The 27,194-nt window shown below is 34.3% G+C and overlaps 1 protein-coding gene across 2 annotated transcripts in view; it reads left to right on the top strand.

Moving 5' to 3' along the window:
* Nucleotides 1–27,194, top strand: part of TBC1D32 (TBC1 domain family member 32) — a 197,457-nt gene that overhangs the window by 15,823 nt on the left and 154,440 nt on the right. For both annotated transcript variants that reach the window (XM_087444041.1, XM_014781194.2), the window contains exons 4-11: nucleotides 3,008–3,185; nucleotides 13,184–13,252; nucleotides 15,431–15,556; nucleotides 18,068–18,146; nucleotides 18,284–18,387; nucleotides 18,483–18,544; nucleotides 19,115–19,259; nucleotides 22,241–22,300. In XM_087444041.1, the coding sequence (XP_087300167.1) occupies nucleotides 3,008–3,185; nucleotides 13,184–13,252; nucleotides 15,431–15,556; nucleotides 18,068–18,146; nucleotides 18,284–18,387; nucleotides 18,483–18,544; nucleotides 19,115–19,259; nucleotides 22,241–22,300 (823 nt within the window). The remainder of the gene's footprint in view (nucleotides 1–3,007; nucleotides 3,186–13,183; nucleotides 13,253–15,430; nucleotides 15,557–18,067; nucleotides 18,147–18,283; nucleotides 18,388–18,482; nucleotides 18,545–19,114; nucleotides 19,260–22,240; nucleotides 22,301–27,194) is intronic.

The following is a 27,194-nucleotide window of genomic DNA, read 5'->3' as shown; positions in this document are numbered from 1 at the left end:
ATTTGAATAAATATATTGTTGAACAAAGTGACAATGTACAGCTATAAATAAATTTACCAAGTTCAAACCACTAATATATATTAAATAAAAGCCATAGAGATCAAGATTTCTTATTTGTTGATTTGGAGAAAAAAACAAACAAACGAGTCATCTCCGTCTTTGGATAATATTGTAATTCCTAGTAGTCTATTTTTTGTAGTATTATTAAACTTATTCTAAAAAGAGTACTAAAACACTTTATTAGTCAGAAAATGAAAGCATTTTAATGCTAAGAGCAAAGTTTTATATGAGACTGTTAGGAAATTACTTTTTATCTCTGGGTAAACCATTTAATTTTCTTGTGTTTCAGTTTATCCATGTGTAAAATTAATACAGTAATCATTAACTCACAAAGATTTTAAATGTCTTAATGAGTGTTTGCCTTCCACTTTGTGAATCATGGGTGAAAGATTTTAAATTGTACAGAGTATTATTTTCTTCTAATTTTTATTTCTTTTATGATTCATCAGAAATTACTTAGGGCTAATGTGGCAACAGTACATGTATCAACAACATTTTTACTGTAATAATTACAAATTACTTTCCTAATTAAACATTTTGATATTTATTTTGAGGTTTGCCATGGAAGAGTTCGATTGTGGAAGCTATCATATATGACTCTTATATAAGTGAAGTACTTACCATGTGCATTTTCTTTGTTAATTGATGTGGTTTTTATTTACTACCTGTTAGAGCTTTTTCTTATTTTGATTTCTTGGAGTATGAAAGAATCTTCTCAGTGGAGTCCATATTCTATCCTATATCTGGTTTTCCATGGCTTTTTCAAAACTGCAGTGGCTACTATTAAGTTCTTCATTTAATTTTTGATCTTGTTGGTATAGCTCTCTAGTTTCTTTTTGTTTTAATTTTAAAAATTATCATTCTTATTTCTTCCTGTGGCCAGTTTGCCAATATTTCTTGCAGAAGAATTCATGTCAGTGGTTTCAAAAATTCATGTTTTCTAGAGGAAACATGTAAAATGAAACTTATAGATTTTTTTTATGACTTTTAATTACCCTTACTCTTACTCTGTAAATCACTAAGATTGACTTTTATATTCCTTCATTAAATCACCATATTGTAAGCTTTAAGGGGACAGGACTTTATATTGTTCACATGGCTGTGCCTAACTGCAAAGGGGTCTGGGGAGTGTGGTTTAGTCCTATGCCCAGCTATAGTCCAGTTACTGTGGAAGGAGACAGCAGCTTTTGGTAGATAGCTATTGACTGCTACCAGGGCATTGCTATAGTGCCCTGTTTCTTGCTGCTCAGAAAGTGTAGAGGAGGAAGCTGGGCCTTCTGGCTCAGTTATCCTGTATGTACTTTGCCAATTAGTCTGATGAGTGTCTAGGATTCCTTCTTGCTCTTTATATCCCTTTACTTTCAACTTGGATCTTCCCTGGACTCTTTCTCACCTCCGTAGCAGTTCTTTTCTGTATGTATTTCCCCTTGTATTGTTCCTGATTTCAATGTTGTTTCAATATTTTTATATAGTCTCATAATTTCTGAGGCTTTAAAAATATACATGTATATAACTATACGTATTATATTAAATTTATTTATAGTTGTATATTATATAAATTATATATTGTTAGATAATATGATTAAATATTTAATATGTTGAAAATCATATATATAAATTACATATATTTAATGATATATAATTTATATAATATGTAATTTAAAATATATTTTAAAATTTCTTTAAACTTTAAAATCTCCATCTACTATTTCTAGCCAAATCTACCAGCATGATTTTATTGCTTTTGTGAGAGAGAGTACCTTACCTATTCTTCCTTTGATTTGTGCAGTTACAGTGACCATTAACTTGAAATATAAAGAAAGTTTCTGTGCTTATTTTCCTAATGTATTTCCATTATTATAATGATAAACAATAAATATATGTATCATGCTTTATATTTACAAAGAACTTTGAGGTATATATTCTCATTTATTTCTTGCTACAGTCATGTGAAATAGGTTAGCCAGATTGTATTCTTTTTATCTCGTTTTATAGTTGAGGAAAATGAGACATTTATGATGACAAAGCTAGTGGGTAATTAGGATTCTAATCCAAGTTTTCTGAATCGAAATTTAGTACTTTATTTACCATGTTTATGTAAATCTCTATGCCCTTTTGTTTTAAATATAGAAATTTCAGTGGTCAAGGTCACATTCCTCATTTGTAAAATAAAGGGTAGACTAGATTATTTTTATGGTTTCATCTAGCTCTAAAATTCTATTTCTTGGGTTTTTGGGGATCTCAATCTAATATTAATATGGATGCGTGGGAGTTTGCACATAAGAAAAGGAGAAATTTATTATAAGTTCTTTTTGAGATTCTTAGACCCATAGAACTGAAAGGAATTTTAGAAGTTATCCAGTTCAAACTCCTAGCAATTTTAGGAATCTCTTTCCTAACATCCCTGACAGTGCGTTCTCTAGCCTCTGTTTGAAAGGACCCACTAACAGCTTAGCTGTTATTTAGCTCTCAGTTTTGGCTACGTATGCCTATAGATATAAAATATAAGCAGGGGAGAAGGGAAGGAAAGAAAAGAGAGGAAAGGAGGGTAGAGAACGAGATACAAATAAAACAAGGAATAAAAGTGACATGTAAACAAGCTGTGTTTTGGTAGTATGATATTAACAGTTGACTTGGTTGCTAATTACTGGAATCTATGACATTGGAACATCTTGCCTTAGATTCTGTTAATTTTACTACCTTGGTCCATGTAGCCAGATGAAAAATCCTGGGAAATAACACACATTTTGGATTTCCTATTAACTTTTATTCCTGTTGTGTAAATTCTGTTGTGCCCTTTGTTCTTTAAGAAAAGATGACTTTTTTTTCTTTAGAATTGCATTCTTAAAGGACTTTACAGAAAAAATAATCAGATAGTTTAATTTAGTTGAATGTTTTAATTTGTTCTAATAGTCTTTCTCTTACTAAGACTGCTTTGAATTTAAAGATACAAAGAAATGGTGCATTCCCTGAAGAACATCATGATGGTAGTGGTGGAATCTATGATTAACAAGTTTGAAGAAGATGACATGCGAAGTCAAGAAAGGCAGAAAAAAATGCAAAAGGAGAAAAGCAGTAGCTACTGCACAGACAATTGCTCTGACAGTGACTCATCATTCAATCAGGTGTGTTGTTTAGTTTTGCATTCATGTCTTGAAATAGTGTTTAATAATGACTAGCTTCAATACGTGCTTTATTAGCTAGATTTTTTTTCTGTTTTCTAGTTTTAAGATTCAGAAGAAAAATAAACAATAAAATAACAATATTAAAGATTTAATCCATGAGATAACCTCTTCTAGAATTATATGTTCAGTGAATGATTACATTATATGTGAGACAATTCTTAATGAGGGAAGGAAATAAACTATTGGATTTCTGATTTAAAAAAATAGTAACACTTGAAAGAAATTTTTTTAAGCTTTAGTTAAATAAAACATCTTATTCCCAATTAATCCTTAATAATCAAAGTTTAACTACATTATAGATGAGATAGGGAGATAAAACATTTCCCTTAGTTATCTTCTTGAGATGAAGGTTGCTGCAAATTGTTAGTTTTAACACATTAACATTTAAAACATTAAGCCCTTTTTTTGATGTCAAGAGATTCGAGGTTTTACATTTTCTCTTTCCAGGTTATTGGAATCCTTGTCATTTGGCTAAAGCAGAGCTAAGAGAAAGATAGGCCAATGGCTAGCTTAGTCCTAGTAGAGGACAAAAGATACCAGTGCATGCACCATGAACTTCCACACAGAAACTTTCAGGCCAAATGTAGTCTGTTTGACCTTTGTGTGAATCCTACCTGATATTTTTAGTGCAACATCTCACCTAATTAGCTCTAACACAAGGACGTAACTATACATAGATCCTAACCTTATACCAAAAAGACATTTGAGGAGTTGGGTGAAACATGAAAAAACTGTGTATTTGGTCACAGTTGAGGCCGCATTTTTGAAGGAAAAACTGCTTTGGAAGCAGTCAAAGTAGAACTTAAAAGATGCTCTGCTACCATTGCATCGTTTAGCAGGAGATATTGTGCTGAGTTTTGAATTTTACAAGTCAAGTTGATTACCTGATGTGACGGAGGAGGCGACAAAATAGTGAATTTTTTTCATGTGTAGCCCTTATTCATTCCTTGTTGATGGACACTTTGGAAGAAGCTGAGGTTTTAATTTATTGCAATCAGATGACTTATTCAATAGCTTACTGAACTATGTTTTCAGATCAAGGTCTTTCTGGAATTAAAAGGCAAAAAACCCCCAACTTTAGGACTCTGGGGCTCAAAAGATTTTACTTTCTTACTTATTTGATGAACCATCTGTATATATTGAAATTGAACCACAAGAGAAAAAAAATGGAGCATTGTTAATTTGTTCTAAGTATTCAGATCTAAATAGGATTGATTGAGTAGCTGGCAGTTCCGTTGCTAACGCCAAATGCTAAATTATTTCCACTCATAGAATCATAGATTTTTGAAGAAATTCAAAGCTTTGGTAGAAATAGGATCATACTTTCAGAGGATATTCTTATTTTTTAATTTTGTTTTGTTTTGATTTTGGGGAAGGATCACGCTTTAAGTTTATATGGCTTCCTTTGGGATGTCCACAGGGTGTATCTGCATTTTCAAGTGCCTGCCTTGGGAGTATGACTTTATTTCGGAAGAGACTAACTGAGTTGAAAGTGAACTATGCCCACCAACAAGGCGTGGGATCCCTGGACTTTTGGAAAGAAGCGTGTGAATGCCAGAATTATCCCTAAAGCTCTTTCAGTGTGGCCCAGCTCTAGGGGATGTTTGGATATGCTTTTGTTTAGTGAAAAGAGACTCTCTCACATGTAACTCACCAAAGAGAGGCTGAATTAGTATTAGTATGTTCAGAATTGAAAGGGTCTTTGAAAGTATATCAGTCATTCATTCTATTAAACACTGATGTTGTTAATGATGCCTTCAAAATTGATAAGTTACTTGCTCTGGGCTTAAAAAAATCTGTCTGAATCGTTTTATGAATAAGATTGAATAAACAATTTTGATGTTGCTATTTTGATACTAGTAGAACGCTTATTTTGTGAATAGAATAAGCTTTATTTCATTATCATTATTTACAAAGTTGCAATCTGATTATATATGATTTCTGATCCATTATTGAAAAACTTTGGACCTTGCTGTCCATGGAGACTATTAGTGTAAGTTTGAGGATATTAAAAATAAAGTTGAGAGATTGCTTTTTACTGTAGTTGTGAGCAGAGCACTGAAAGGATTTGGTATTGTGATTAAACCTGGAAAAAGTCTCTGCAAAACAGTGCTGAAAGATAGAAATAATAATACTAGCTATCTGTTATTGAGACTTCTGCCATATATTGGTTCCTCTGCTTGGCTTTATATTCGTTATAGGTGTTACTAGCCCACTTTACAGAAGCAAAGTGAGGCTTGCAATAATAGGTAAGTAATTTACCCAAACTTGTATTGCTAGTTAGGAGTGCACTGTGAATTTAAGCCTGGTCTCTCTCGCTCCGAAGTCTCTTCTCTTTATTCTGTGCTACAGTACTTGGAGCCTTCTTGGGTTCAAATCTGGTTTCACCACTTACTGGCTCTGTGACCTTGGACAAATGTCTTTACTTCCCTGTGCTGTAGTGTTTTTCATTTGTAAGACGGGAATGATATTACCACTTACCTCATCGGGCTGTTGAGAAGATTAACTGAGTTAATGTATATGAGGTCCTTAGAACAGTTGCCGCTGCTCCATACATGTTAGCTTTCATTGTTGCTGTCTCTTAAAGGGTGTTCTGAAATGGATGTCATTCAGAGACATACTCAAAGGGAAAATTTCTCAGCTGTGGTCCCTTATGGTTTCTAACTGAGCTTCTCTGGGTTTCTAACTATTTTTCTACTGCTAGGAGATTAGAGGATTACCTCTAATTATATTATGCTTTCAAAATTCATATCCTTTCCTCTTGCAGTTTTTCTGTCTTCCTCTTTTTGACAGTGTTCAGTGTAGTATAGCACAGGCATTATGCTGTGTTATAGTCTGCCAACTTTTATTATGTTCCAAGACAAACCCATGGTGTGCACTTTAAACGGAGAAGGTGAGTTTAGAATATCAGTCACCTATTGCTCTTGCGTGACGTGAACCTATTTAATGCATTTACTGTTTCTTTGCTTTCAAGGCAACCTCTCCTTGAAATCCATCTTTTGGTACCTATGGTAGGCAGAATAATGGCCCCCTTGAAGCTATGTCTTAATGGCCAGAACCTGTGAACCTGGTACCTCACATGGTCCAAGAGACTTTGTTAATGTGATTAAATTAAGGATCTTCAGATGACGAAAGTATCCTGAATTATCCGCGTGAGCCAAATGTTGTCACAAGGGTCTGTATGAGAGAAACTCGGGAGGTTCAGTCGGAGAAGGTGCTGGGCAGCCTGAAGTCGAGGTCAAGTGATGTGATTGTTGGCTTTGAAGGTGGAGGGAAGCTCATGAGCCAAGGAATCGCAGGTGGTCTCTAGAAGCTGGAAAAGGCAAGGAAATGGATTCTCCCCTAGCGCCTCCAGAAGAAGCAAAACCCTGCCAATGTATTTAGACTTCTGACCTCCAGAACTGTAAGATAATAAATTTGTGTTGTTTTAAGTCACTAAGTTTATGGTAGTTTATTACAGCAGCCATAGGAAACTAATATAGTGCTACTGTCCTCACCAGTCACCTGTCTTCTCCACCCTCCACACAAAGGCCAGGGTTTGTCTTTCCTGTATTTTAATTCCTGAAAAGAAGATACTGTACCTTCAACTTTGTGTTTGAATTACCTCTTGGGAACATTCTGGGAACAATCTAAAGTCTATCCTGTTGCTAGGCTTTGAATTCCTCCAGTAAGGATTTTCTTGAGCAGCTTTCTTCCTGTATTGGGTGCGTGGCCTTTCCCCTGTCTCTCAAGGTGTGTGCTTTCAACTCCCCGAGTTTATGTGTTGCCCTGACGACTCAAATCTTAATCAGAGTATCTTGAGTTCAACCCATTTTCCGGCCTCGCCTAAGATCTTCAAAGCTTTTACAATGCTCTTTTTTGGTGAGGAATTCTACTTTTGAAGATTTCATATTACTACTGAGGGATTACAAGACTCTCATCTCTCTTTCAGCAATGTCAGCCAGAACACTAGGATAACCACGGGCCAAACTCTACTTCAGAAGTTCCCCCATCTGCAGATACCCTCAATTCATAAGATTTTGATTATTCTTATTATTTGTCTTATAAGCAGAGAAAGATAGGTTTAAAGATTTTTTAAAATCTTCAAAATGTAGAAGTGAAAGGGAAAGGTAGCTGAGATTAGAAGACATGAACATAGGAGTATTAATAGTGCAGCTGCCTAGAGTTAGACCTGAGACAGGTGGATTGTTTGGGAGAAGAACTGGGTAGGTGCGGGTGTGAGATTTTTTTTTTGCTCGCTTGTTTAATAGTAATCTCTTGAGACAGTTTAAAACCAGAAAAACTGATTTCTTTGATTAACAGTGCTAATATTCTTCTTTATGAATACCTAAAGTTTCTTTATACTTTAAAATATTAATAGATTTTTGTCATTACCTCTCCATGGTATCACTTTTAAAGTAAAGTATAGAAGTTGTTAAAATATGATGAAAACATCTAAGAAATTAAGAAAAACTGAGTTTATTATTTGAAAATGTTTCTGAAACTTTGTTTTTGTTTTGAATTACTAACTTTGTTCTGTATTTAGGGCTTAATGAAGGGTGGGTGCATACTTTAAAAAGTTTTAGATGGGGCCGGCCCTGTGGCTTAGCGGTTAAGTGTGTGCACTCCGCTGCCGGCGGCCCGGATTCGGATCCCGGGTGCGCACCGACGCACCGCTCCTCCGGCCATGCTGAGGCTGTCCCACATACAGCAACTAGAAGGATGTGCAACTATGACATACAGCTATCTACTGGGGCTTTGGGGGAAAAATAAATAAATAAAATCTTTAAAAAAAAAAAGTTTTAGATGCACTCAAATTTGAAAATGCTATTCTACATGAAGCTAATTCATTCTGAATCTTGGAATCAAACCAGTCTGAAATAAACTCTGGCTCTGCCTTTGATGAGCTGTGGACCTTGGCTCCTTAACCTCTCTCAATGCCTCAGTTTTCTCATCTGCTATAGTGGAGATAGTAACAGAATCTACCTTTTGGGGTTGCTTTGTGGATTTAATGATTTAATGTATGTAAAGCATTTTGAACAATATTTGGCACATACTAAGCATTTATATAAGTGTTTACTGTTATCGTTGTCATCATCATTGAGTGGTGTTTCTTTTCTTTCCTTTTTCTTTTAAGAATAGGAAAGAAACCATTGTACAGTTAGACATATTAAAGCCTGAAGTATCATTAAGTTGAATATTTATGTGTTTCTCTTATTTTCTGTAGCCATATTGTTTGAATAATAGTAATAGTTGTCTTTCTTTGACTGGTTATATTTCAATTGTTTATACCATTTATAAACCAAACATTTAAAATATAGAATTTTATGGTAAATTAATTTTGAGGGTGGTTTGATTTTCTTTTCTCTAATTTAAAGTGTAGTCATTGAATAATGTGAATATTCTTTAATATATGTTGTAATAAAGTAATTGAGTATGATATCTCTGTGGAAGAAAAAATTATAGAGTGCATCTTAGGTTTGCATTCTTTAGGTAAATTGCCTCTGACGGAAGTGTATCCAAATCTTATTTTAGCATTTAATACCTTTAATTAGGATTCATATGATCAGACTTAGAGGACCAAATACATCTTAGACTATCAACCTATTCTATTTCTTGCTCTTTTCAGCTTAGACTTTGCTCAGAAATTATTTGCTTAGTTTATACTTCACATATGTAAATATGTTTTAAAAGAACTTTCCTTTTGGAAGTATTTATCTGGATTGATATCACCAACAGATCTATCTTGTGTTGCTTTACAAATCAAGTTGGCAGATACTGCTCCCCTCCTTAAGAATTTTCAATCTGAGAAATGTTTAGAACAGCTAACAAATCTGTATTCAATGGAACACATTATCTACATACTCTAGTTAAATAAGCTCTTATAATTAGTTGTTATGGCAATTCTTGTTCATCCACTGATACACAATAACACAAAAAGAGACCTTCAATATAGGTAATGTTTAAGACAGGTATTAGACTCATTCTGATTTCTAGGGTAATTCAAATTATTGCTTAAATAACATTTTTAAAAAGTAGTTTGTACTATGTTTAAGAAGATAATTAAAGGAATCTTATAGGGTAGTAAGTAGATTAATAAAGGTACTCGACTCAAGTGACTCTTAAAGGCTATGCTTTTCTAATATACATTATAACCTGGGAGAAAAGGCAAACATGGTAGAATTGAGGGACTTCAACTCTTTGGATGTATATTCATCCAACAGGTGTATAATGGGCATATGCTATGTGCAATATCTTGTGTCAGGCATTGCAGAACTGCAAAGATGATTCAGATATGCATTATTTCTTCAAGAAGCTTACTTGAGATAGTAAAGGGATAGGATATGTACATAAATAACAATTGTAAGGTAGACATAATGTATCATGGGAATTCCAAAGAGGAGACCTTATAACTAAGAATATCAAAGAGCTATAGAGGGAAGTATTTCAGACAAGGGAATAGACAAAAGCTCTGAATCAACAAAGACTATGTTGTCATATCTGGAATCGTGTAAGTAGTTTATGTGAAGGGTTAGAACAAGAGTTTCTGGGGAGTAAATTGGAAGGGTGGATTAAGGCTAGATTATGGCATAAAGGCAAGGATTATGTCTTAATCATTATTTGTAGTTTCTTGCTATAACATCATTGTGCCTGGTACAAAGCAGCTGTCTGACACGTAGTAGATGCCAGATAAATATTTGAGGAGTAAATGACTGCATTCAAAAGCTAAGTTGGATTGTATTTTGTAAGTTAAGGGAAATCATTTTAGGTTTTTGAAGAGAAAAGTATGTGTCAGGGAGATTGACCTGACAGTTGTATGCAGAAGGGCATGAGATGGGGAGAAAGTGCATGTAGGGAGATAAGTTAGAAGGCTATCATTGTGGTTGAAGAAGGAAGTAAGGGGCCTGAACTGAGGAGGCTTTGTAGGATTAAATACAGCTGTGGTCTCAAGCCAAGGTGGCTTGAAGATGATGCTGTCATTAACCATGCCTGGGATTAGGGAGGAAGTTCAGGTGTGGAGAAAAATAAGGTGAGTTCTTTTTTTTTTTTTAAGGTATGTTGAATTTGAGATATTAGTAAGATTCCCTAGTGGTGTAACAAGTAGTTGAAAATGAGGGATTCATTTGGTAGAAAGGTTGCGGATAACACAGTGCGTGTCATCTGTGCAGAGGTGTTACTACTGAAGCCGTCTAAATAGGTGAAACTTTAGGAAACACATTTTCAGAGGGCCAGTAGAAACAAAAGGGTGGGTCAGAAAAGCAGGTACCAAACCATAGTGCACTGGGTAGGAACTTAAGAGGGGATGAATTTCAAGACAGGCGTGATGGTTAGTTAGCTGTAATGAAAGCTAGAAGGAAGTCAAGGAGATGAGACTAAGAAAAGATCTTTGGATTTGGTGGTTAACAGTTCACCACAGAATAATATTGAGGGGAGGAGGAGGGAAGTTGAGGGATCACCATGTTGATTAGCCTTGATCATTTTTGTGAAATGAAAGGCAAAGACATTTTCAGAGAGTAAGGGTTGCTTCCTGGGGTATTGTACGTAAGGAGACTAGAAAATGAATTCTTAGTCATGGGGAGCATTGAAGCAAATGAATCTTGTTAAGAACAAAGTATTACCTTTTTTATTGACTGCTATTTGACATAATATTGGTTATCTCACCAAACATGAACTCCCCATAGTTGGGAACGTTCAATGTCTGGCTCCCCATTTATTAGGGCTGTAAAACATGCTTCTCTATTGGAAAAGAAGCTGAATTAGAATGGAAATCTATGGAAAAAATGACATATTTTTAGATTGCTCGATCTTGAATAGGCAGTTGGTAGGTGGAGTCAGCTTATATTTTCTCATAGAAAATTTCCTGAGAAACATGGAATTTACTTCAAATTTTTAAATTTTAATAATGATGAAACAAAAGATTTTACAATTATTTTCCCACTTAATTCTTACAATGATGCCTACAAGACAGACACATTCAAATATTACTTACATTTACTGTTAGTAGTTATCATTCATAAATTTTAGTGTGTTAACTTCAGTATAATGAAAACTCAAAATTAAAGCTCTATTATTTAATATATAGTACTTTTAATTTTAAAAAGTAGCATGTACAGACTTTTCAGCAGTTGAACTGTATATTTTTAGAAAGGAGTAAAACTCAGGACACCTTTAAGCCTTTTTAAAAAAATTTATGTTCGACAATATGAAATATCAGGCTATTTTGGATTTGTTATGGAGTGGCTCTATGCGCCCTGTATTGTTAGGGACAGTGTAACACGGTGCAAAGACTGGCTTTGGAGTCAGTCTTGTATTAAACAAATGTATCTTGAGTGCCTACCCTGTGTCAGACACTGTTTCAGGTACTGAGGATACTGTAGTGGAAAAGAGCCAAGTCTCAGTGATGAGAGGGCAGCCACGCAAATCTCTGGAGGAGGAGCATTGCCACACAGGAGGAATGGCAACGGCAAAGCTTCTTAGGCTGGAGTGAACATGGCATCTTCCAGGGATGGAAGAAAGGCCAGTGTGACTGAAGCCTGGGCAGCAGAGGGAAGAATGTGTGAGAGAGGGTTAGAGAGAGAAGCAGGGACCAGGTCATGAAGTAAAACTTTTCTATTTCATTCTGAGTAAAGTGGGAAGTCTTTTGCGGGGCTGAAGGAAGGGAGATGAAGGGATGTGATTTACAGTTTTGAGAAGCTCCGTCTGACTATGAACGGAGAATGGATGGTGAGGTGAAGCAGGATGGAATAAGAGTAGCAGCAGAGAGACCAGTTGGGATAGGTGAAGTAGTCTAGACTAGAGTTGATAGCCCCTTGGCCTGCGGTTTTAGCAGAGAAAGGGTAGTGGGTAGTTGGAGCTAAGATATGTGAAACTTAAGGTGTCTTGCAGGACTTAATGCTATTGTATGTAGGAAATGAGGGAAAGTGAGGCGTCAAAATTGACTCCTACTTTTGACCTAAGTCAAAATCTGAATGGATGGTAGTGTCATTTACCAAGATGGGCGAGTTTGAGGGAGGAGCATGTTTGAAATAATCACGGATTCTGTTTTGGACAAGTTTAACATGCTGATTAGACATCCAAGTGGAAATGTTGAGAGGGTAATTATATATGTAACTTTGGTGGTGAAGTGACAAATTTGAGTCATCATGATATACTTAAAGGGCTGGATGAGAACATGTCAGGAGAGGGTATAGATGGTGAAGAGAAGAGGCTCTAATGTGGATGGAATCTGAGGTCTAACAGCTGGGTGACTTGGAGAAGTTATTTAACCTCTTGGTTTTCATATTTCTCATATTTCATAGAGCCATTGTGAATTGAGATAGTATAGGGCTTGTTACATAATAGATAATAAATGGCAACTATTATTATTATGTTGGTTATTATTAGATGATTACTTTAGGTATTATTCATAATTAAATGGCCTTTGGCCAGAAAAAATCCCTTTCCTTTTCCAAAATAGCTTATGGATCTACTACAAACTTTTTTCTAGATGGAAGTTTTTACTTCATGGAATTTTTCACCAAAGAGGAGGCATGGAGAAAGGCTAAGGAAAAGGACAGGAAAGAAAAGGAAGAAAAAATCTCAAGCAGCATTATAGCTATGCCTGGATACTATTAGTGCTTTCTTGTTTGTTTTATCTTTCTGTTTCATACAGCTCACATTTCTGGGTACAAAACATTTTGGCTTTACAACTTTTGAGTCTTGTAGTGTTCTAATGCAATTGCTTAGCAAATAATAACAGTTTTCATATACATGAAGGTACACTGTTCTACTGGGACATTCAGTTTCCATTTAAATGCCTTGGGAAACAAAAATTCTAAATTTGCTGCCAAATCAAAATAGGTCAGCCCCTTTTCTTGTTCAGAATGCATTTTGTGTTTGGACTTATATTAAGAAATCATTTATAGCAATACTTCTAGAAGTCTACCAAATAAATGAATGTTCTGTCAATTGTGTTACAGAGCTACAAATTTTGTCAAGGAAAATTACAATTGATTTTAGACCAGTTGGATCCTGGGCAACCTAAAGAGGTAAGTTTAAAGGATAGCTGTCAAGTTCAGTCAGATATAAACATGTATTTATAATATATTGGATTATGACCAGTAGCAGCTGGACTATTTATCTTGAAGATAGGCCTTTATTATTATGGCAATCCTAGACTGACAGCTCTCCTAGACTTCCCAGTCTTGAAATGAAAGGTCACAGAGTAAGGGAGGCTCTCCTTCAAGACTTGTCATGGTTTCTAAGAGGAAATTTTTATTTCTAGTTTCCATTTTGAAGTGATGAAGTTATGAGCAGTTGTCCTCCAAACTGTTCCTTCACTGTTGCTTTGTATGTAATATTTTAGTGATTTCTTTGAAGAAAAAGGAAATCTTCATTTAATGCTCTATTTCTGGAAAATGTGAGCAACTTTGATACATATGTCCATTTATTAGAAAAAGATTTTTTTTTTTTTTTGTGAGGAAGATCAGCCCTGAGCTAACATCTGCCAATCCTCCTCTTTTTTTGCTGAGGAAGACTGGCCCTGGGCTAACATCCATGCCCATCTTCCTCTACTTTATATGGGGCTCTGCCACAACATGGCTTGACAAGTGGTGGGTCTGTGTGCGCCCAGGATCCGAACCGGTGAACCCCGGGCCACCACAGCGGAGTGCCCGCACTTAACAGCTACGCCACTCAGCCGGCCCCTAGAAAAAGAATTTTAAAGAAGCAATTTTATTGAATTGTGTCTGTTTATATTTTAAAAGATTGTATAAATTACTGTTTATGAAGTCTTCTTTCAAAGTCAGTCTGAAATAGAAAATATGATAGGATTTTTGAAGTACCTAAGACTTGTGTATATCTTGCCCTTTGGTCTCAATTTTTGAAATTGTTTTTCTTCAATTTTTCATTTCCAACTAGATGAATAATTATGATATACTCCCACTGATTTTCTAAAATATCAGAGAAGAATTTTTTTCCTCTCCGCATTTTGTGGTCTGATTTATTTTTAGGTTCTTAGTAAAGATAACATTGCAAAAGATATTGGAAATGGGACTTTACTTTTATATGACAATATTATTGTCTTCAGTTCAGGTGGATCCTTTGGAAATCTGTACTTGTTCAGAAACCTTTATTCTTCTTTTGCAAGTAATAAATTCTTAATGGGATTTTATCCTAAAAATTAACTGAAAAGGAGAAATTAATGTTTTTAAACTTTCTCCATAGTCCCCCTAATCCCTATCACAATTAAAGTGGTATTTAGGAGTTCTTTTATATGGATTTATAGATACTTTTAAATACATGTGTATTCTTTCTTTTTCACCTAAAACTTGACACCCTGATTCAGAGTGTCTGGTTTCCCTGAGATCTTAGCTCTTATCTCTGACTCTTTACCTTTCTTTCTTTTAATATCACTTATTACTTAATAAACTTATTTAATAAGCTTCAGTTATTTCATCTGGGGAACCAGATTTTGGGGAACAGGTTGGAATCCCTGTGTTGTTTGTCATTAGTTGGAGAGTGGGTGGGGGGAAGCTTTGCTCCCTTCATAGTTGGAGCAGAGCTGTTCCCCACTGCTGTCCCTTGGGTCATACTGTCTTGAATGAATTCTGATTGGATTTTGAGAAGAACAACTCAAAAGTAAGCTTTCTGTGAAAATACAGAAGTTCAATTTTGCATGATACTGCTGAATGACTTTTTTTCCCTACCTCAGTGGTTCGAAGAAAATATGGTGTAGCAGCAAAAACAAGTTCAAATTAATTGTTTTGTGAGAATTGTTCATATTTCCTGAAATGGGAATTCTTCACTAGGGGCATATCTAGGCAGCATTTTAAAATTAAAGCCCTCACACTGTAGGACCACCAGTGCGGTGTACTCAAGTAGGGAAAGTGTGGGAGAAGGACCCTGGAAAACCTTGCCCCGGTGATTCAAATTCAGGCACCATCCTTCCTCCTTTTCCACTTAGACATGTGACCTGGAATCTCCTAACACTCTTGGTGTTTTAATTTTTGCTTTACATAAAATAACGATCTATTTTTTTCTCTGCTTAACACATAGTTTAAAAAATGAGTTCTCAAGAATTGTTTCATAAAAGGGCATCTGATTCTCATCAGTTGGCTCTTGAAAACAATTATCTAGACTCTGCCTTTCATTGTTTCTTAAATATTTGGAGACTTGGTATTCTAGTGGCTGGGTATTAATAAAAATCTTCTTTTAACAAATTATAGGTCAGATATGAAGCCTTGCAAATGTTATGTTCAGCTCCACCATCTGATGTACTGAACTGTGAAAACTGGACCACTCTCTGTGAGAAACTGACAGTGTGTCTTTCAGATCCTGATCCCGTGTTTAGTGTAAGAAAACGCTTACAGAAATATTAAAAATAAATTGTTTTCCTACTATTCCAGAAACAAATGGAATATGATGGTTTTCTTTAATAGTAGCTCAAATATTCATGAAATTTCAATTCCACCTTTTGAATTATCAAGATTTTCTTTAATGGAATCAATTTGTTTCACAATTAGACTCAAAGTATGATCGATATCATAGTCATTGCCAAATAATAGTAGACTATGTTACCTTGTGCATTTTGTTTATCTTGTGAAGCAATATCCAAGTATTTGTGGCATTGTTTTTGAATTAAGAAATATATTTTAAAAGAATATTTAAAGTGTTTTTGAAAGAATTCATGATATATGAAAATCTGAGCTAACATTGTTAGAGTTTATTCTAAAGTTCATAAGCATTTCCCTTATGCATTTAAGTGTTTATTTAGAGATTGCTTAACTGCTTAAAAAGAGAAGTTAGAAAACTAAAGCTAAGAGTTTAGAAAATAATTGAGATGAATCAGAAACAAAATATAGAAAATTCCAAAAATTGTAAAATTGTGAAGTCAGTAGAGAAAGTGATTTTATGTAAAAAATGATTTGCATTTGACTTCTCAGGAACACTTATTATATGATGAAAAGATTATATTAAAAAGTGTAGTAATTCTATCGATAACATCTATGATGTGAATTTAAAAAAAAATCCTGACTGCATCCCTGTATCACGTTTAAATGCAAATTAGGTTTTTTAGAAGGTCTATCTTTTTCTTCATAATTGGTATGTTAATGAAGGAAAATTTGGCTTTAAAATTGATAAGGTGTTTTATACAGAATTATTTAAGACATTAGTACAAGAGGTAAATTTTGCTAACTGTTCAACAAGCATGCATTGAATATCTACAACGTGTGCATTATTCTAGTTTAGATGCAGGGAACACAGTGAGTAAGACAGAAGTCTTTGCCTTCATAGAACTTACATTCTATTAGAGGAGATAGACAGTAAACAATTATAAACAAAAATCTCATTACATTTGTCTGTTTAAAATCGCACATTTCCATCAATGAAGATATAATGGCTTGGAAACACAAGTGGTTTTTTATTTTTATAAGGGGGAAAAGGTGTTTATAATTACCTAATACCTGGATGCAGTTCAACCTTACTAACACCAGAGGGTGATGCAGACTTCTGTAAAAACTCCACATTCCAACAACTTCAAAGGGGAAAAAGATATTTCAGGGTCACCTTTAACATTTCAAGGCTCTCTAACAGGAAATACAATTGTAAATTTCCCTGTATTTTTCCCTTACTTAACAAAGACAGAATAGTAGTCTAATAGGTTTCCTTTCATTATTTAAAAAATTATATAACTTTATAAACTTAGTAAAGATGTAATGGGTCAATATAAGTGGCTTTATTTAACCGTTATAGATTATTGTGCAGCAAGAGTCTGTCAATCTTAACTTAATAAAATTGCAAGAAGTTGTATAGAGAGGAAATGGTAATAGAACATTTTTGAGTAGAAAAGAAGGCATGGCGTTCTTTTCATTTTGAATTTATGCTTGATCCACGTTCTTGAGTTTGATTCTGCTTCCTCATTTCCTACTCACAAGGACTCTTACGTGTAACTGAGTGAAGCCTGTAGTGTTTGAAAGTGTGACAGATACTTATCAACTGCTGCAGCTGTAAAAATAGACTCCCTGAAGTATTTAATATCCTGTGTTCAGTAGGAATCTCTTGGGATTATTAGAAGATATTTTTAGTCATTTGGGTAACCATTTTTTATGTGTATTCTCCTAATATTTGAAATAGGCAAGATTATTAGTTTTTTTCCACAGAGTAGAACATTTGAGGGACTTTTAGGTTGTTTTTATTAATGGGAAGTTGAATTTCACCGTTAGGGTTAATTTCATCACAATATTAAAGTTGGTATAATTAAAATAATAGTAATAGGTATCATTTCTAAGGACCTACTAGTCCCAAGTACTGTTCTAACTATATATATTGTCTCCTCTTATTCATTTATCTTGTGATAGTTTCTACTTTAAGTGTTAATAATGTAAAATTTTGAAAAGATGTAATCTTTTTCTTGGGAATAGGCAAAATTATTAGAGTCCTAAATGTCTAATTACTGAAACTACCAATGTAAGCAATTAAAGAAATAAAAAAGGTTGGATTTGGAAAGGAGTGGGTTTTTTTTTTTTTAACCTTTAGTATTCCTATTGTTCCCTTGTTTGACGCCTTTACATTGTACCTTCCTCTATCAAACCTCACCCTCTCCATGTCTGTATCTACTGTTACCAGATTTTACAACAGTATACTGCTCTCTTAGATTTACTATTAGTTTTGGTCAGTTTTACTTTTTGCTCACAAACACAAGAATGTGATGTTTTTATAGGTACATTCCTACTCAAGTTTCTGAATGCTTTATTTTGTGTTCGTTTTCTAAGCTTTTCACTATGTGAGAAATGATTCTTTTTCATCTATACACCATTTTTGTAAGAATCTTGGACTTAAATCTTGTTGTTTCGTTTCCATAGGACCGGATTTTAAAATTCTATGCACAGACATTTACACTTTCACCATTACATATGACCAAGGAAATTTATATAAGCTTGGGTATGTTTATTAATTCATTTTTTAAAATGTTTTTTCTTTTATTTGTACTTAAGAAAAATGGATAGGAAATCACTTTTTTCAGAAAGTACTATATATGAATGGTATAATAATCTTATTTTCTTACTTTTTCTTTTCAGCTAAATATTTAGAGTTATACTTTCTTTCTAGAGAAAATCATATTCCTACTCTTTCAACTGGTATAGACATAACTAATCCTAATGTGATTCGCTTACTTAAAAAGGTATTCATTTGCTATAATATGCTTTTATTTTTATTTAAATAGTTTTATATTTAAGAATTCTAATTTTTTGAGAACTATTATGCACTGCTTTGTAGGTTCGTCTCCTAAATGATTATCAGAAAGAGGTTCCATCTTTCTGGATTCGTCACCCTGAGAAGTAAGTCCCGTAATTTATGCCATCATAAAATATAGAAGTGTTATTGGCCCACCTGCATTTCAAATACCAAGAGTGGAGACAGTCTTAATTGATTTACATGATTGGGAAGGGATTAACGTTTATTTTTTAGCTTTTCATGTTTTGACCTTAGCTATGTGAATGGCTCTACGCAGGTACCGTTTTCCACCATTTATTTCTCACAACAAGGTAAAAGGAGGGTGTGGTAGCCTCAGATTCTTTCATTGGTTTTTGGAACTTTGGACAAGTTCCTTAAATGTTCTTTAAACTTTTTCCTTTCGGTTCTAAAAGTTTTTTCATAAGGTTGTAAGAGCAACTGTGAATCTAAAAAGGAGAATTAAATTTGTTGAAGTAGAAAGAACATGTTTTTAAAGCAGAAAAAATTAGTGTGAATCGCACCTCTGCCGTTTATTGAAATATAAAAAAACAGTTGTTTCTAAAAATTATCACTTTATCATTCCATAAATATAAAATATATCGCCAGTATTATATATATATTTATATATTTTAGCATTTGTTTTTCCTAAAATCACTTCTTTCCCAAACTTGAAGGTATATGGAAGAAATTGTGGAAAGTACTTTGTCCTTATTATCAGCTAAACATGATCAAAGCCATCTTGTCTTACAAAAGATTTTGGACCCAATCTTCTTTCTTGCATTGGTTGATACCAAGGCTGTGTGGTTCAAAAAGTGGATGGTAAGGAAAAATGGAGTGTGCTTTTTATACCTTTCAGTGCATTGCTATGTTGTTTCAAAGAATAGCTAATTTTTGAGTGTTTACTGTGTGTTAAGAGTTCTAATTGCTTTTACATGTGTTAACTCATTTAATTCTTATATCAGTCTATGAGATAGGTGGTATTATTGCCCTATTTTACTGATGTAGCAAGTGAGGCATAGAGAAGTTACGCAACTTGCTCAAGATTATTTAGCTGGCAAGTAACAGAGCCAGGATAGGATTGTAAATGGTAATTTTACTACCATTACATCTATTAAATTGAATGACCTAGCCCAAATCTGGTTTTCTTTAGTTTAAAACCTTCAGATTTTTTAAGCAGATTAGTAGAACATAAGGGTTGAATGCACATTTGTCTCTGGCTTAGGAGATAAGTCTGAAAATATCCCTTCATTTGCCTCCTCCTGAACCTGCAGTTTGGAAAATGTATTTAATACCTGAATTTTTTTAATGCCTGATTTCCTATGCAGCTCGCCATGTCCTGGAACTGAAACTGATACTGGCTCAAGACAAGGTTGACATGAGGGAAGCCATATTGTAGAAAAGAAACCCTATTGTAACTTTGAATGATCTCAGACTAACTGACCCAGGTGGATAAGCACCCTCCAGGAGATCTAACTGCTCTGTAAATTTTACAACCCCTGCTTGTGCATATACCTCCCAGCTGCGATAAGTTGATAGCTTTGTTCTCTTGGGTTCCTTAGGAATGTGATGACCCCCAAACAGAGAGTCTATGCTGATAGCCATCATCAAAGACAACTAAAAGATCAGGGTATAGGGCATTGCTCCGGTCTCCAATGCATATCCAGTAAAACCAAAGACTACCAGTCACTAAGAACAGATGTATGCCCCCACCCACAGACCATCCCCCTATATGACTGGCCTATAATCTTTGTTCTGTAAGATGGTTCTTTGAGACATGAGTTGGCCATCTTCCCTCTTGCTAGCAAGCTGTAATAAAAAGTCCTTTCTTTCCTATCACTTTGCCTCTTGACTATTGGCATGTCTTGTGGCGAGCAGAAGACCCGCCCTTGGGAGGTAACAAAACTAATGTTAAGAGTAAAGAGGTCCTAATGCTGTTCTCTGTTCATCTGCTATGCAATAAGAGTGGTCTGTGTCTGGCAGTACTAGTAGCTGTGTTGGCTTGTGTTCTCACATCTTTGTCCCTCTCAACCTGTCTACTGGACACTATGTATTTATCGTAGTGGATAAGGGAGGCACTGGGGCCATGACTTGCCACGCAAAATACAACATGTTCATTTACTTCTCTGCACAATTTGGACATTATCTGGCTGATGGCTTTTTTTGCCTTTTGTTATCTAAACTGCAATTAACCAAAACAGAATTCTGTTGAGTGCTTAGCCCTTACTTGACCTATATGGTATGTGTTTAATAAATGTTTACTCAATTTAATTAATTTAACTTGAGCTCTTTATTCCTCACATGTGACATTTGATCTTTTTCTTAATTTTTTCTTGATTATCAAATTACACTATTACTATAGAAAATATGCAAAATAAGTAAAAGCATAAACAAAATTAAATTTCTCTAATTCTATAACACAAGGATAACAATTATTACGATTTTGTTTTGTGTAGTTATATTTATTATGTATGCTTTAAAATTTATCTGTTTAGGTCTTTTTTAATGAAAATTATATTTTACTAACTGTTTATAATTAGTTAACTTTTTTCACTTAACATTTTTATTGTCAATATTTGATTCTTAAGAATATGAGGCAGATCACAGGAAAACTAATCTAACCAATAGAAAATGATTAAAAAATCAGCTCCCCAAGTGTGTTGTAGTATTAATGAAAATTTATCACGTTCTTCTACGCTCATCCAAGGCAGAGGTTGGCAAACTTTTTATGTAAAGTGCCGGACGGTAAATATTTTTGGCTTTGTGGGCTGTACTGTCTCTCTTACAACTACTCAACTCTCTGTTGTAGCCCCAAAGCATCCATAGATAATGTATAAATGAATGGACATGACTGTGTTCCAGTGAAACTGTGTATACCAAGTTAGGTGGCAGCTGAATTTGGCCTGAAAGCTATAGTTGGTGACTGGTCTACAGGATGCACTATGAGGAATTCTTTTCAGAACATATTGTATATCAACATATTTCTCTTACTAAAGCTGAGAAAAGGATTAATCGTTTTTAAAAACATTTGAAGCTACAAGTGTTAAAACATACAGGGTTTTCATTAACTCTCAGTTAACCAGATCTCCATTTAATTAAACTCTCTTTCCCAGAATTCTGATAGTTTTTACTGAATACTATTCTGTTTAATAATTTTTATTCTTAAGTAAAATGAAGAAATTACATTCAACACTAATGATATCTAACATAATTTAAGTAATATTTATGTATATTTTCCCCTTGCTTTGTACAATGCATAAAAAGCTCATTTTAATCTCAACTATATTTAGCTATAAGGAGAGAATTAAAGTTTTTTTTTGGCACTATGAATCATTTTAAGAATATGATTGGCAGAGAATGATTAAAATACTGTCCCTTTAGAGCATTTCAACCTTGGCAGATTTCTACATATATAGACAGTACAGTCTCCTCATTTTGAGGGTTATCATCCCCCCTCTGCCCCCTTTTTTGTATCTGTCCTTTAGACTCTGTCATATACTGGTAGTCAGAAACATGTCTTTTGGTGGTGCTTTTAAAATAGCTTAGCGTAGAACCTGGACACAATTGAGGGATAGAATGTTCTTCTACTGGTCTGTCAATGAATGATCCAGTTTTTTGATATAATTTGCATTCTTGTGATTGCTATGCTCAAAATCCATTGTACATAGAAAAACCTGTTTTGCACTGATTACAATAATTTAAAACTAAGTTATTGTGTAATTTATGATATTGGAATGATGCAGGAAAAATAGACTTTGAATGATATAGATTGAATATTAATACCATTTTTCTCCAAATTTTAGCATGCATATTATAGCCGAACTGCAGTACTAAGACTTCTTGAAAAGAAATATAAGTCTCTGGTAAGTCTGCATTTCTGTTCTTATGTTGAGTAATAATATCACAGAAAGATATATGATGTAATAACTTGAAATGTGCAAAGTTGATTGATAATTAATATTGGATAATGAAGCAATCCTCCGTTTATGTGACTTTTAACTACCATTCTGTGAAATATAAAAAGAGAAAAGCAGGAACTTAAAATACGGTCAGGATAACAATTAGAAAATATGTAACTACATAGTAAATTGGGCTGCTAACAAGCTAGTTTGAGATAAGCCATATTTTTAATTATTATCGTATAATTTAATTCAGATCAGGTATTTGTAAGGGAGTTGGTTCTATAAAATATACTCAAGCTTTTGACTGAAAGTTGCATGAAAAAACTCAGAATGATAAATGCTTTTGCATTTGCAAAAATTGATTCAAGTTACACCAAATATAAACTAATACTGTAAAATATCTTTGCAAAAATTTCTACATTTATTGCTATTAGTAGAACAATATGTAAGTAGAAAAAAATTTCTACTATTGCTATTAGTAGAACTGAAAAATTGAAAAGAAATCAGCAAGTCTAATAAATAATAGACAAACATAAAAAACATGAAATTTATTAAAATATTTAAAAATACTAATATGACTTTGAGCTGATAAATATGGTTTATGTAGTTAGATAGACTCTTGAGTTTAGAATTCAGGTGAAGGCAAAGATTCCTGGAATTGTGCATTTTTGGGTGAGTGCAATACAGCATAAAATGAAAGGAGAACAATAATTGTTTTGTGTAAGAGAATTGAGCTTTGGAAAGAGAAGAGAGGGGTATTGAATGATAGGATGGGAATTTATTTGTAGAGGTAATAGGTGCTTAAAAATCTTTAGAGAAACTGAATTGAAATAAAGTCTTTCCACATTTCATTTCTCTCCCATTTCTATCTTAGATGATTGTTGTTGCCATATGAGCATGGACTGATCTTGTTAGAATAGAGAAAGGGGACAAAACAAAGAACAGAAGGACTTTTTTCCCTCATAGTTTGACATACAAATAAGAACTCACTGTTGCTATCACAGAGGCCCCAGTGAAAGTATTTCAAATATGTTTCTTATAGATTAATTCTTAAAATCTGTTCCTCAGTTGAAAAGCTAGTTATACTACAATCAGTTTTTAGCCTGCAAATATTGACTTTATTATAAACAACATCAGTATTTTGTCAACTTGGTCAAATATTTTATTTCGTGTACATAACAGGTCAAACTTGCATGAGTTTCAACTTAAACCTCATTTTCTCTTAAAGCTTTTCTAAATTTACAAAATATCAAAAGATTATTTATGGTATATATTTTTTAAAAGTAAACTTGGCCCAACTTTTGAGAAGAAACATTGGGAGAAATGGATGCAAGATGTATTTGTCCCCATTTTCTTTTCAGAATTTGAGGATCGGATTTTGTGCATCTATGGTGGGAACTTTGGACCACTCCGTGGGTTTGTCTTTTGTTCTATAAGAGATCCCTGCATAAGGACTTTAGTCATAGCAGCCTGTTTAACACTATGACCTGTTAAGGCATTTCCTCTAACTTCTCATCAGTGCTGTCTGATAACAGTTTCTGCAACAATAGAATGTCTGCATTGTCCAGTAGGGTAGCCACTAGCTATATGTTTCCACTGAAAATTTGAGATGTGATTAGGGAAACTGAGAAACAATTTTTAATTTTCTTTAGTTTAAAATGAATATGTAGTTAGTGGCTATTCTGTGCAATTCTGTCTGTGACATTTATGACATTTTCGGTAGGTAGCATTAGGCAACAAATAATTATGTAGGTGCTGTCAATTTTTTAAAGAGATATCTGAGGAAGTTGAGAGCTTTGTTTCCATAGCATTGCAAAGTCGTGAACTAGTTGAAAAACATTTTGGCTCTCAGCATAAATATTTAACCTTTCATTTTTAACAATTTGAATCTTTGCCCAATCTACTTTTAAGAGAATGGCTTTTGATATGGTTTTATGTAGTGCATTTCCTATTTTCTTGCCCTATCAAAGTCATTTTAAAACATATTGACAGATAAGTTATTTAAATTCTCCGCTGGTTTTTCCTGCCATACTATTTTTTAACGTTTTTTTTCTTTCCTGTCTTAGTGGTTAACAATTAAGTGAACTGGCTGGTATATATTTGATACTGCAGGAGAATAAGTATCAAAATCCTGGATTTTATAGCAAATTTGTCTATCTTCTTGAGGTTTAGGAAAATCATTCTTTATTACCTCAACTTGACTCTTTAAACTAGGTTTTAAATTTACTTGCTATAGATCTACGTTCTGTTCCTGCAATTTAAAGAGTTTATTATATAATGTAATTGTTCGTCTCCTGAGATTGTACCTTTTCACGTGATTGTTACCTCTTCTCAAATAAAAGGTAACACGTTTAAGAATCAAGGGGAAGGAGTAGAAGGAACAGAAATGAGTGTATGTGGGTGGTGAAGATAAAGCTGGTTAGAGATGAGTGCAGGGAGAATGGGTTTCTGAAGGTTTGAATGGAAGTGAACTAAAGAGTCTTTGAGACAGATTGTCTTGGAGATAGTGTTTTGAGTTCTCAGTTAAAGAAGCTGATTATTCTTTGCTCTTTTGTCTCCTAATTCATTAGAGCTTTTCTTAGGTATATTTATTTTGTCATGTCAAAAGATCTCCATAACGCAATCATTAAGTCATTTTGTTGTTGTTGCTGTTTACCAAGGTATGTGCAAGAATTAGGATTGTAAGAGTAAGTTCATTTAGGAGGTAGGAGCTCTATCATGAGGGAGATGCAGCTTAGACAAACTCAAGACAAACATGAAACAGATCACTACGCTTTTGGACAAAAGTGTGTGTTTATGAATAGTGTGTCAGGTTCTGACCAAGGGGAAGCTAGGAGGGGATGTATGATCAATGACATGACAATCATTGACTCCCCTCTTTCATGAATTGACAAGTTGAGGAGTGTCCTCATGTAATTTTTGTAGGAGTACCCAGGCAATTTGACCAGTTGCCTTTGTGTGAATTTGTTACTGGTAGCCAGTAATCTCGGGGCTGGCTAGGACTGGAGGGACTGGATTAGAGACTTAGACTGTGCCTCCTCCTGTTTCCTATGGAACACTCCTTTATATACTCACTAGATGCAAGATAAACCAAAACAAAACAGGAATTAAGACTCCCTATAAAAGGCAAGAAAAGCTAAAAAAAGCACAGAAGAATAAGCAGGTTAATAGCAAACATATTTACCAAATGATGCCACTCTAAAACAAAAGGCTACTTTGTACAAAGACCTGTTTCATTACAAATTTTAATGATAACAAAATAAATTTAGCAATGAGAGCTCAACGTAGCAAGTCAGAGCTCAGATTGTTGTTGAGACAGACTAATGCAGTGGCAGATCTGAAGGAATATTAGAGTTTGGGACTCAGAGGGGCCCAGTGGACACTCTTCTTTGTCTGAGGATCCCGTGGAATGCTGCCAAGGGAGTCTTCAAAGTAATCTTCTTGGAAGCTCCAGGATTGTCAAGGATTAAGACCACTTATCTGAAACAATGCATAAAGCTGAATTTATTGCTTACTTACGTTAGACAAAACAGATTGTTAATCGTATAGGGTTGGGGAAAGCTTGGAACTCAGGGATTGATAGGTTTTCAGAGATGAGAGTGAATTCATGCCAACTGCAGAAGGATGGCAACTCAGGTGAGATTGTTACAGACTGACTGGCTTTTACAGATATTTCCTGGAGTGGGTCTGTTGTTATTGGCTGATTTTCAGTAGCAAGGGGGCCAACGCTGATTGTTGATTGGTTTTCAGAAGTATGTTCATTGAGATCTGTTGACATATATTGATTTATAAGGTTTTAAACTTGCTCTGCTGGATACCTATAGTTATACAGATTTGTCATTTATTTATTAAGTAGATTTAAATCTGGTTCTGGTGTTTATTTTCTATAGAACAATTACTCTTGTCTGTGGATTATGGGGAATTTTTATTCTTAAATAGGTATTATCCTGGAAAAGAGAGGGGGTGTGGTTAAGATAGTGGCAGGAAAATATTTCAGGGCAGTGGACTAGCATGTTTAAAGGCTCGGATTGGAAAAGACATAGTACATTTGGAAAATGCATATATTTTATGTGACTGGACATAGATTGCTAAGAGAAATGTGAATTGGTATTAGGGAAACTTCCTGAAGATCAGTTCCCTGAAAGCTAATATTAAGTGGATGATGTTTTTTGAAAAGTTCTTGGGTGCTTTAAATTGAGCCTGTGTCAGTTAACTTCAGTTTGTTTCATTCATGCATGGGGCAGGGCATAATTCCAACAAGTAGAAAAGACCTATTTAAGGGAACTCTTCAACCCCTTCCCTTTTGCAAATAAAAATGTTGAGTTTGTTGTAAATGTCGGTTTTGAGTGTGTTTCAAATTTAACTGGTATGTGTTGATAGATTGGTGAGATTTTTTAGTGAATTTGCTTTTGATGAATTAGTCGTTTGACTGGTGATATGTTGAATTGGCTTTTGGTGACTGATTTTTACGCAGGTAGATGTATATCTTTATGTGTTTGTGTATGTGTGTGTAGCTGGGGAGTGGGGCATCTGGAGGATAAGAGGAATAAGACTAATATCAGAGCATAAAGAGTTTTTATAATATATAAAATTTAGGAGATTGGCCTTTATTCTGGAAGTGTGGTGAGCCACTGATAGTTTTTAAGTACCGAAGTAATATGATCATATTAAGGCTTTGGAAAATTTGGAAACTGGGTTGAAGGTGCTAGGTGGAGATAGGAGAGGAGCATTGAAACAAAAAGATTAAGAGGCTTTGCAGTAATCCAAGCAAAAGATGATGGAAGCATGAATTAAGCATATGATGGTGTGAAATGGGATAAATTTACCAGATTTATGTGAGTATCAGATTTGGAAC

This window comes from Ceratotherium simum, chromosome 19, assembly GCF_057802395.1.
Source record: "Ceratotherium simum simum isolate JZ-2026a chromosome 19, ASM5780239v1, whole genome shotgun sequence".
Lineage (NCBI taxonomy): Eukaryota > Metazoa > Chordata > Mammalia > Perissodactyla > Rhinocerotidae > Ceratotherium > Ceratotherium simum.
The sequence above is the reverse complement of the archived record's forward strand: the minus strand, read 5'-3'. Positions and strand labels throughout refer to the sequence as shown.